We start from the raw sequence: 12,746 nt of genomic DNA, 5'->3' as shown, positions 1-12,746 counted from the left end.
ATCAGGGACAGCAGGCATGAGGAATGAGACTTGACGAGTGTTTCTGTACAAAATGATTGCAGTCCACTGGAACTAGTTTAATTGACACGCTTCTCACCCCACTGGCAGGCTAGCCTGGTGGCAGCACTGTGAAGGGAATGGTTTTTCAGGGCCTGGACAGGAACTCCCTCCCCCCTCACACACGCACAGTGAGGCACGGAACTGCTTCTGGCTGACAGATGGTGGTGGATCAGATCAGCATGCTGACAACAGGCAGATGTTCAGTGTGGTTGTTTTTTTTTACTTTTGATTATTAAAATTATACAACAGTGCACGTTATGCTGTTTGTTTTGTATGAAGGAATTTGAAATACTGAATGGGACGGGCACTAATCCCTGCAGTGTGGCTGTCAGTCACATGACCTGCATGCCTGGCAGACGACACTGCCAGTGCTGCACTTTGAGACTGACACAGAAAGCGCTCTGTTCTGTATGCGTGCTCCACCCAGCCGGAGCTAAGTTCCCTTTGTGACGACTCGCTTTCCAGCAGCTTGTAAACACGCCAGTCCTCTGTGTCAGACTGAGAGCGTCTAATGCTGAATGTTGGTGCAAGCCCATACATCACCCCAGTCTATTTAAAGAAACAGTTGACCGGTGTGGTTTCTATAAATCGAGCTTTACATTTTCCCTTACTGTTTTATGGTGTTTGCAGTCATTCTGATTGGTTCTGGGTCTTGTTGATCCAATATTGAGTTATCATCATTTCTCTTTAAATATGCCTTTACCTGGCTTTGAGCTTGCATGGAGAATCTCTGAACAGCCTTCCTCGTTCCAGTCCAATCATACTGCAGTGTTAACTTTCTATATGTATTGAATCAGAACAGCAGAGCCCAGAAGCTGTTCAAATGGTGTTTGAAGCTACTTAGTCTTTTCTAATTATGTCTGTAAAAAAAAAGATTGCTGGCAAAACAAAGCATGTGTCAGTAATTGACAGAGTTGGGGTACGACAGATTAACTGAGTGCTTAATGATGAGCATTTTGAAATTCATTCACAGCAGTACATTACAATTCAATTCAAGTCTTTAATGCCTACAGTATATAGAATTCAGTCCTTCAGTTTGATGTTACTTCATCTATATATATCTAGAAATGCGGATTTGCTTGTCGCTACTGTACCCTCGAAATTCATTACTGGATTCCTCCGAGGGGGATCCTGCAGAGACAATGACCCCTGCCACTGCATTATCTCAGCAAAGTGCAGACAGCATGCCTTTGCATTAGGGGCACATTCTCTGTACAAAGTGCAGACAGCATGCCTTTGCATTGGGGGCACAGTCACTCTACAAAGTGCAGACAGCATGCCTTTGCATTGGAGGCACAGTCACTCTACAAAGTGCAGACAGCATGCCTTTGCATTGGGGGCACAGTCACTCTACAAAGTGCAGACAGCATGCCTTTGCATTGGAGGCGCAGTCACTCTACAAAGTGCAGACAGCATGCCTTTGCATTGAAGGCACAGTCACTCTACAAAGTGCAGACAGCATGCCTTTGCATTGGGGGCACAGTCACTCTACAAAGTGCAGACAGCATGCCTTTGCATTGAAGGCACAGTCACTCTACAAAGTGCAGACAGCATGCCTTTGCATTGAAGGCACAGTCACTCTACAAAGTGCAGACAGCATGCCTTTGCATTGGGGGCACAGTCACTCTACAAAGTGCAGACAGCATGCCTTTGCATTGAAGGCACAGTCACTCTACAAAGTGCAGACAGCATGCCTTTGCATTGAAGGCACAGTCACTCTACAAAGTGCAGACAGCATGCCTTTGCATTGGGGGCACAGTCACTCTACAAAGTGCAGACAGCATGCCTTTGCATTGGAGGCACAGTCACTCTACAAAGTGCAGACAGCATGCCTTTGCATTGGAGGCACAGTCACTATATTCCTTGTTTAACACGATTACAGCATTAAAGGTACTGTAGGAGTGCAAAGTGTATTTTTTTCATGGTCTCTCAGTCTGTTTGTTGCTGGCTAATTGAGGCAATGGCTCACACTAGTGTTTCTGTCCACAGATTCTTCAGCCCTGCATAAATAGCATTTTAATAATTCTCCTAATTTCATCTCACGTGAGTGCTATATGTTTAAAATTAGGATTGAGATCTAGGACAAATCCCTCTTGATTCCCAGGCATCAGCTCCAATCATTGGGCTGCTCAGGCTCCTGTGCTCCACTAAGGGGGTGGTGGAAGGCTAATGGTTTAATACAGAAATACAATATGATAGTTTTTGGTCCCAGCTTTTTAATGGAAGTGTTTGCTTCTGGCATCATTGCTACACCTCCTAGTAAAAGTCTTATTTAAGGGATAAAGAGCGAGGGCATTATTGAACTGCAGAGTTAAAGGGGAACACACCGCACCAGTGCCATTAGCAGTATTATACTACCATTTCTGTAGTTAAAATTCATTTTCTATGTATCTTTGTTGTATAATATCCAGTAATGTAAACTACATATTGTATAGAGGGCTAATTATATAGTTTTATAAGTTAGCTTTGCTGGTGTGAGGTGAGGGAAATTTTTTTTTTTCATTTTTCTTAATTGACGTGCAGCCTTCTCCATGCCTCGGGTTACTCAATAGATGCAAATCATTATAACGGCATGGATCAGCTATTTCTATAAATATACTGTACAGTGTTAGATTACATCAGCTACCTTTTACCGCGTGGGGCATACATTATTTTAGTTTCAAGTTGTTATGCAAGCAGATGTCTGTTTCGTTTGTGTGTGGCAAAAACGTTGCTCCAGATTCTGTGTTGTTTTGGAAGCATTCTCCTCTGAACAGCAATTGATTCTTCTGCTTTTTGTTTTGGTTTGCAGGAATACAGAGGTGGGAATCTGTTGAGAGACTGAGATCCAATCTTCAGAGCAAAGGGGGGATCCAGATCTTTTCTGTGAAGCTGTTTTATTCGTAAGGATAAAGGACCTCATTCTGACAATTGCATGACCTTCCCTTAATGCATGAGCTGCACAAATACTGCACAGCCAACCGTGATCAACCTTCCAAAACCTGCGTCAGAATGCATTGGATTAAGATCTTCATATAGCACTGTGCAGCAGGCTACCTTGATGATCCACAGTTTTGTAATGAAACATTTTTAAGTGCTGATTTACTTTTCATATCTGGCCCTAAAACTTTCTTTTCTATATTGCATCGTCCTTTGTCTTTCTGTATGATCTGTATCAATGTAGCATCATACAAATATGATCAATTCACCAGAGATGTTATGAAAAGGATATTGGTTATTAAAAAGTCATTAAAATAAACAAGTGTAGTATTCCCCTAACCATTCTGAAACCCCTCTGGCCAAATAGAACAAACAAGAATCCGGAATGATAAAGAAATCCGGTCTCTGATCAGCCGCAGCATTCTTACCATTCTGAAACCCCTCTGGCCGAATAGAACAAACAAGAATCCGGAATGATAAAGAAATCCGGTCTCTGATCAGCCGCAGCATTCTTACCATTCTGAAACCCCTCTGGCTGAATAGAACAAACAAGAATCCGAAATGATAAAGAAATCTGGTCTCTGATCAGCAGCAGCATTCTTAAAACTGTATTGGATCTACAGAATAAAGGCTCAAAGGCATCGCCAACTAAATGAACAGACGGACCTTTGAAGTAGAGTGACTTTGATGGTAGCTAGTAATCCCAGCCTCTGCTTGCAGTGTGCATCCTGTGAACTCACAGCAGGTCTGCAACCCTGTTACTGCAAGGTGCCCAGCTGGAGATTCTGAGCTGGCCCTTTGGGGGCCACGGACTGGCCCCTCCATTCCTCATGGAGTCTGGAATGAGTTCGGGACTTTCCACGGGGGCCATTGTGGCCATCGTGTGCAACTCCCTGGTGGCTGTGTTGATCCTGATCCTTCTTGTGATCCTGTACAAAGCCTGTCAGATCCCTTCCAGCCAGGAGAGGACCCCTGTCCTAGCCACGGTGGAGAAGGAGCAGAAGAATGAGCAGAAATACTTACTGACGACCCCTTGACTGGGAGCAGAGGGGGCTATCACATCAGCCCCACACTAGGGAGAAGAATGGCCAGTGCCATGTCCAGATGCCTTGGACTTGCTGGATATGAGCAACTTCTGAATCATCTGCAGATCTGCATAGTGCAGAACTGGGAGCACAAGCCTACAGTACAGTAGGAACCTTTTTCACAGCAGCCCAAGGCTATAAAAAGAGTGGACATTTGAAGCTGAATGCCAGTAATGTTCCAGCCAGTCCCATTCCTACAACACAGATGGACAATTTGTTTAATAATATCTCACATGTGCTTGACACTGGTGTTATTTTACACTCCTTGCCTATAGACTCTGTCGATGATTCAAGGGAAGGTGTAACAGACTTCTAGATTTCTGCTAAAAAGCAAACCAGTGGGACAGTGTCTTTTTACACTGCTTATCAGACAATGATGAGGACCCATGGGGCTGCACGGCAGACTGGGTTTATCAATCTCTGTAACAAGATAACATGGTGTGAAGAAATACTGTCTCCAGTCTTTCCTGCTTATCTTTAACACAGACTCTTTTGGTGGGGGGGGGGGGGGGGGGCGGGGAGTGAATCAATACTTGCTGTGTTCAGTTTCAACTGCTAGCTGACTGATTGCTCTTCAGGAAAATGCTGTTGTGATGAAACTTGGCTGCAACATTCTTTCCCCAAGTTGAGAGGATCAGAATCTGAGAATATGAAGAAGAACCTGTCATGCGGTGGATGTAGGGCATGTTACTCTGTCATTATACTGCTGTCTCTAATTGTGTAGGTGAGGGATGTATATTACTATGTGATAGACTATAGTATGTCTATTACTATTTAACACACTTGTTCAAACTAGTACCCTGTATTTTATCATTAAACTGCAGAGTTATTGTACTATTGAACTTGTCAGTCCAGTGGGTAAGAACTCTAAGGTGGATTGTGCTGCTGATTAATGGGCACCACTATTTATCATATACTGTAGGCTTTGTAAGATAGCTCCTTAGGTTGTGTAGCAGTTAGGGTTAGGGTTAGGGATAGTGTGCTCACCATCATTATTCAAATCGCTGTCTCATTTATTGTCATTATTATTATTATTATTATTATTATTATTATTATTATTATTATTATTATTATTATTATTTTTTATAGCAACCATAGATGATGATAGTTTCTCATTGGGTCTGGACTACCCATACTCATACTCATACACAGGAGAGAAGGTTTGTGTCGTGTGGGAAGTTGTAAGGGGGGCTTGATTAGGGTGGTAATTAATAATTTAGCATCAGTACAGTGGGCTCTGTGGTGCTAAACTTTCAAAACAGTTTAGCACCAATTTTCAAAACGATTTGCACCCCTGTCAAGGATGCTGGGTTCAGGATCAAAGGCTTCAGTGGTCATCTTACACATATGAATATGCATCAGGGCAGAAAGGCGTGAGGATCACAGGCAGGATCAGTATTTGATTTTTTTAAATGTTGACATGCAGCACTGCTTAATGGCCGTGTCAGAGACAACAACAATAGTGTCTGAATGTTTAAGTAGGAGTCCGGATTGCTGGTTATTACAATTTAACAATTCATCTCACATTCTCTGTTTATTTCAATAGCCTTCCACCAAATTCCAGCCCTGATGATTCAAAAGCAAGAAACAAAAAACTTCTTCACTTTATTAGTGTTGTTGAACACGATAGCTTGACGGCACAGTGGTATTTATATAATGATATAACTGAGAACGGGTTTTGAAGTAAAATGCTTCAGTAAATGTATTTTCTCAAACATCACCACCTCCTCTCATACATGCTGTTTGGGAAGCAAAGCGTCAGTGAGCTTCCACAACGCCACTCCCCGGAACTACATCCCTCTTCTCTGAATGGACAGCTAAATCGAGATCCCTGCTATCATTGCTTGTTTCAAGTGTCCTTAAAAAAATGATTGATGTTATGAACTAGAGTGATTCCACCTATCGCTCTCCATTTTTAAAAAATAAAACCTTGAAGCAGCCAATGGCAGCGCTAGCAGGGATGGACTTTTTTAGTGAACTCGAATCCTCTGTCCTTAGAAGAAATATGGGGACTGGTATTTAACTATGGTCAGCGATAATAAGCTCAGTTACCTGGAGATCTTTGACAGATCCCACAGACATTGAGACTCAATAGAAAATCAGGAGGTTAGGCAGGCATGGGTCACAACCAGATAATATGCTTAACCTTGCAGACGTGAACACCCTCGCTGCCAATATGAAAAATGCTTTCCTGTTAAAAATGTACTGACAGTACGCATTTGCATCTTAAGGCTGGTTCATACTTCAGACTCCGACATAATGTCTGGTCGGTCGAGGGCCTCCCACCCTGAGTGACAGGCTGGAATTACGTCATCCACACTCTTGCGACGTGCGTATTTTTGTTGGAAAGTCGTCCTTTTCTCATGCGCTGCAACTTCAAATCCCATAAGGTCGGATGATGTTGAAAAATGTCAACATTTTGTACATGGTCGTACTCTGGTAAACATCATGCAGCAAGATGGAAGAGGAACTTTTAATAGAAGAAGTTCGTAAACGTTCACATTTATATAACCCCTCACTTAAAGAATATAGAGATGCCCAAATACAGTGCACTCCATTTATAAGAATTACTGATATAACAATCAACCGCATATATCAAAACCACTGGGACAAAATCCTTCCTATACTAACCATGCTAAAATACTCCGCTTGTAAGAATAATTTCAGGGCAAACTGGCTGCATGTAATACGATACTGTATCAAGTGCAAAGTACAGCCAAATAAAGCTGTTTTTGAATCTGATCACATCTCGCGTGATTAGGCATGTACGCAGCGTGTATACAGTATAACCCCTGACCCGCAGAGACTCCCAGTAGAAAAAAGCAAGTCGTGCAGTTTACGTGTGAGTCAACATGGCAGGTATTTTTTTGTTGTTCTCTGTTAGTGAAAATTAGTTTTGATAAAGTGAATCTGCATTCACTGAGTACAGCAGCATTATTGTGTGATATAGAGTGAGGGGGATTGTGTAGCGGCGCGGTGAGGAGGGGGGTGATTGCGGAGTTTTGCATCTCTGCATAGTGAAAAACTGAGATTTGCATCACAACTGAAAATAAGTAAGCCACAGATGCTTAAGTGCAGTGGTAGTCCTGACAGTAAAATACTGTACTGTGATGTCATTTTAATTCAAAGGCCATTACATGTAACACCGCAGGGCAGTTAAACTAGGCACCCTCACGAGACGATCGCTTCTCAAGTATACTGTAGTAAGATAGGATTCTGCAGCCTTGGGTGAACATAATCTTGATCATATAGCAAGTTGCTTACCCTCGAGGACTTGTTTTGATTGTTTTGATGTATTTTCCTCAGTGATTGACATTTGTATACTATATTTAAACTGCTGATGCGCGGAGGCATGCTTTTGCTAATTGTTAAAAGTGGACTGACACGATTACAATGAACCGCTTATAAGAATCCAATCATCCGGGATGGATGTGATTCTTATAAACGGAGTGCACTGTAATAGAAACAGCGTTGGTGTGTGTATTATTCTGAAAAAAAAAAATAGAAAAGGACTGGCGAGAATGTAAAGCCCGTGGCCACACTTTGAGGGAATTGCAACCTTTCACCTGCCATTCAAAAACACCTCAAATGTCTCTCACTGTCACATACCCGCATCTCTCTAATGAATGTATACAATTCTCTGTTTTGGGTTCTCTGTTGGTTGAGAGGGCGGATGTACCAACAGCATTGCTTTTGATTGTTTTAACCCTCTTGTTTAAGAGGTAAGCGAATGCAGTCTGTATTTAAAGCATGAACGACAGCTGTGCAGTCAAAAGGGCTGCGACACGATACGTCCTTCATACAGCAAATAGTGAAGCTGCACAGTCAAAAGGGCTGCGACACGATACGTCCTTCATACAGCAAATAGTGAAGCTGCACAGTCAAAAGGGCTGTGACACGATACGTCCTTCATACAGCAAATAGTGAAGCTGCACAGTCAAAAGGGCTGCGACACGATACGTCCTTCATACAGCAAATAGTGAAGCTGCACAGTCAAAAGGGCTGTGACACGATACGTCCTTCATACAGCAAATAGTGAAGCTGCACAGTCAAAAGGGCTGTGACACGATACGTCCTTCATACAGCAAATAGTGAAGCTGCACAGTCAAAAGGGCTGTGACACGATACGTCCTTCGTACAGCAAATAGTGAAGCTGCACAGTCAAAAGGGCTGTGACACGATACGTCCTTCATACAGCAAATAGTGAAGCTGCACAGTCAAAAGGGCTGTGACACGATACGTCCTTCATACAGCAAATAGTGAAGCTGCACAGTCAAAAGGGCTGCGACACGATACGTCCTTCATACAGCAAATAGTGAAGCTGCACAGTCAAAAGGGCTGTGACACGATACGTCCTTCGTACAGCAAATAGTGAAGCTGCACAGTCAAAAGGGCTGTGACACGATACGTCCTTCATACAGCAAATAGTGAAGCTGCAGAGATTTTGAAGCTGTCTGCGCCTGACGTATTGCATTCATCTGCGTCAGAAGTATGAACCAACCCTTAAAAAATGTTGAAGTCTGCATTCTTTTATTGGTGCGCATGCGTACCTGCGTACCAGTTATGTGAAACCCTTAAAGAAAACTAATAGGGTTTTAGGTCAGCATTTTGAAAGCTGTGCAAACACATCTTTCTAATGAACTATCCTCACAATGAGATTTTAACCAACAATCTTTATTCTTCCTGAGGAATCGGTTACAGGTGGAACTCTCATTACATTACTGTAATTCACAGTGATCTGCTTTATCAATTTCACTCGTGATTGTTTAAAACAGTATTATACATCATTTCCACTCTCCTGTCAACTTCCCTACAGGTTCCCATCCTTTGGACATATTTTAATAATATCTAAAGTGACAGCAGTTCATATTGAAATGCCTCAGTGAGGGGTTAATCGACTTAGCTTCAAACTGACTCACATGCACCCTGTATGCTTTTTTTGCACAGCTTTCAAATACAGCATTGATGTAATATTTTCGCTTTACAATTTGTAGAAATGCATTCCATAATTCAGTCGCAGATAAAACATGGTTTTGAAAATACATTTATTATAGTTTCTGAATAGATTATAGTCAATTTACTCATGTGTAAAGATAGACATATATATGTATATTGTTATATAGAAAAACAATGTATATAAATTAATATTGAGACAACTATTTGTTTTCTATATTTACTGACTAATAGCATTAACTATTTTATTTCTTTTTTAATAAAAGAAAAACTGATGACAATGTTGCTGGTGGCTTGATGAACACTGATTTCTTGAATGTGATCTTAGTGCTATTTGTTTTCCAGGGGTTGTCATTGCTTTGTCATAGAAGAACTACTCTGTATTTACATTCTCCAGCAGCTGCGTTCCTGCTCTTTATTTTTTGTCCAGGCTCTCTGGCTCCCGCAGGAGGTTCAGGAGTTTCTCCATCTTTGCGACCTCCACCTCGGGTCCCTTCGGCACCTCCTGCCCTTTCTTTTCCTGCAAAATACCAGTGATCTGGATTAAAGGAGCAGGGGCAGAGCGAGGCTAAGACAAGGAGATAGGCAATAAGAAACCAGCAGAGGGGAAAAATATCAAATGTGTCAAAATAATTTAAAATACAATTCCTTATAGTGACAGTAACCTGTAACGTAATAAAAAATAGGAGCTATATCTTCACCAGCAGTGGAGAAAAAGCAGCAACACATAATAACAAAATAGTAACAGCAAAGTGATTCTGTTGAAAATTTAAGAGGCTGCAGCAAAAAGAGGCCTTTCATCAAGGAACTTTACAGTGGTGATAAACAAAGGGTTCTGGGAAATAAAGCAGAAGCTGAATCTAAGATGAAAACTGAAACCACATTGCTGAACAGTGAAAAGAATACTGTGGCAATGCTATCATTGAGACAAGAATTCATGGGATATCTCACTAAAATACAACCCAGTAATAAATATCTTAAGTCAAATTAAAATATCAAACAAAACACTTGGCAGATAATCTCATTGTTGAGACACAGCAGCAGTTATTTGTTACAAACAGAACTAAAGCATGCATGAAGCACCCTTAGAAAAGGGTAAACAGTCATTTTGAAGTTTTCCCATGATTATACTTTGTATTTACAACAGTTTGCCATGTTTTTATTTATTTAATTATATTTTTTACCATAACTCTCTGGGCTTTACAATGCTTTATTACACTTTGCTATGATTTACTAAAATAAACTTCAATAAGGGAACACACAATACTGTGGAACAGCAGCAATCGGTCACTGCAATGGAATGTATTTTAGGGGGTCATCCAAGTGGGAATATGTAAATATAACCCTATTAGATTCGATCCAGGAAACTGGCTTTAAAGGAGGAAGATACTAAAAGGAGCATATTTAAATCCTCCAACATGCACTTTAGTGCAAGATATTCCAGCAGAAAGTAACAGAGAGAGATAAAGTAAGTTTTAGCAACCTCTATGAAGTGCAGTATCTGCATGACTAGATATTTCTGTATACCATATTCACATGAACACCACATTCACTTAGGTGCAAACATCCCACTGACGGTCAAGCAATTCCTAGAGGTGCTCTCAGAACCTGTATAACATTTTATAATACTTTCAGCATGGGTGTGATAGTGGAAGCAGATTGGTCCAGCAGGCTGGAAGAACACACAAAGTGCCAGTCTCCCTGATATTCCCAGAAAATTACCATCAATCTGCATACACTTACCTGGGAATGCTGTGGAGCACTTCAAAACACAATTGTGAAATGTAAGTAATGTGATGATTGTTTAATTATTGCAAGTTATTTTACTTCTGTTTAGTCTAGGACTAAAGGAATACATTACAGATACATTCCAGGACTAAATTAAAGGTAATCAGACAAGTTGTGTAAAACGACAGGCCCCAGTAATGTATGAATAGCTGGTAAAACAGGAAGGTGGCATATGATGCATATATCTATGCCGCAGAGAATCATCTGTGTAACAACCCACGCAACTTCCAACAAGGCTGAAAGAACTGAACAGCACTTCTTATAAAGGGGACAGCATAGAATGCTACCTTACAGCACCATTGAAGAAGGTTTGAGGAGGAAGAGATGATTAGGTCTTCAAGGGGGAAGAATGGCCAGCGGCTGAAGTGGACATTAAACACTTTGGAATAAACACTGTGGGGCTGCATTATAACCTGTGATTCTCTCTGATGAGTTTTTCTTTCAGTGCTACAATGCCAAATTCTATCAGCTAAACGTACTATTGCAGCCACACATATTCGTTTTGACCTCAAAGCTACTGAAATATCTGTGGTCCTACATTTCAGAGCTCCAACCACAGAGATTCTCAAACTAATACTATGTTTCCATCTGCCACTAAAGACACTCACACGAGCGTCCAGTGAAAAACAATGTAGGCAGTATTATTATTATTATTATTATTTGTTTATTTAGCAGACGCCTTTATCCAAGGCGACTTACAGAGACTAGGGTGTGTGAACTATGCATCAGCTGCAGAGTCGCTTACAATTACGTTTCACCCGAAAGACGGAGCACAAGGAGGTTAAGTAACTTGCTCAGGGTCACACAATGAGTCAGTGGCTGAGGTGGGATTTGAACTGGGGACCTCCTGGTTACAAGCCCTTTTCTTTAACCACTGGACCACACAGCCTCCTGTACAAAGGGCTGTGAGTTTATTACTATTGGAGGTATGGTCTGGGTCCATATAAAAGGCAAATGTTGTAGGTAAGGTCCAGTTACAGATATCAGGCATATTTTGGAGGTACGTTCCGGTTGCAGATTGGCTTCTAGACTGCTCAGAACTGGTGGCATTGCAGTTTTGTGAACGAGGTGAGATTTACAAACTGGTTTCATGGTACTCTCTTCAGTGCTCTGAACAATGACATAATTACGGGTCTGAGTTAACAGCTTCACAGCACATGCAGAACTCATTTAGGCTTGGCTATGAAGTTGTTTCTGCTGGTGAGTAGCTGTCTTTCTTAAACTTTGCTGCTTAATGTCTAGAACACTGTCGTTACAAAGCAAGACCGCTGTGACCTGCAGCAAAAGAGCAATATAAGATCATGTTCACTACGTTTAATTGTAGACTACCTGCACAACCGTTACAGTGAAAAGGCATTTTTTATTAACATTTTATTATTATTACATTTTCTTTGTCAGTGTATTGCTGTAAATTTAACTGAATGTGTTCTTGACGCCAGATCTCTTTGTTCTCTTAGCTATATGTATTACAAATATCATAAAAGAAGACCAAAGCCACAAAGCCTGTAAAAAGTGCAGTGTTATTAATAACATACTTCTGTCTCCCTGCTTTGACACATATTAAGATTGATGAGGGCGATGCCTGATTTATGTCAAGCCTGTTATTTCATTACTGAAGAGAATCAAAAGCCAAAATGGTGTAAGAGGAATTCTAAATCGCTGTAGCTAAAATAGACCAAAACGTAACGGGGCATTTGATCAATTCCCTAGCCCAGCAGGAATAAGCCACTATTCCGTTTTCTGTACCCCAGTATTATCCCTGGATCTCTTCCCCGGAATCTGTAATGCATCGGCACTATGCATTTTCCTGCCAGGGTATGCATCTCGGATAGGTGTGGAATTATGGGTGATGTAAACCTTTTTTCTGGTTTGTCAGAGAGAAATAGACCTATAGCTTTAAAACTACAGTATTTACTAGTAATATTCAATGTGTCAAATAAC

At 41.2% G+C, this 12,746-nt stretch overlaps 1 protein-coding gene across 1 annotated transcript in view; it reads right to left on the bottom strand.

The window, feature by feature from the left end:
• Positions 1-9,095: 9,095 nt before the first annotated feature.
• Positions 9,096-12,746, bottom strand: part of LOC117404066 (dynein intermediate chain 2, ciliary-like) — a 44,915-nt gene continuing 41,264 nt past the window's right edge. Inside the window, exon 20 of the mRNA XM_058986237.1 lies at positions 9,096-9,537. Coding sequence (XP_058842220.1) covers positions 9,433-9,537 — 105 coding nt within the window. The 3' untranslated portion in view covers positions 9,096-9,432. The remainder of the gene's footprint in view (positions 9,538-12,746) is intronic.

Source organism: Acipenser ruthenus, chromosome 2 (genome assembly GCF_902713425.1).
Source record: "Acipenser ruthenus chromosome 2, fAciRut3.2 maternal haplotype, whole genome shotgun sequence".
Lineage (NCBI taxonomy): Eukaryota > Metazoa > Chordata > Actinopteri > Acipenseriformes > Acipenseridae > Acipenser > Acipenser ruthenus.
This window is presented reverse-complemented; position numbering and strand designations above follow the sequence as displayed.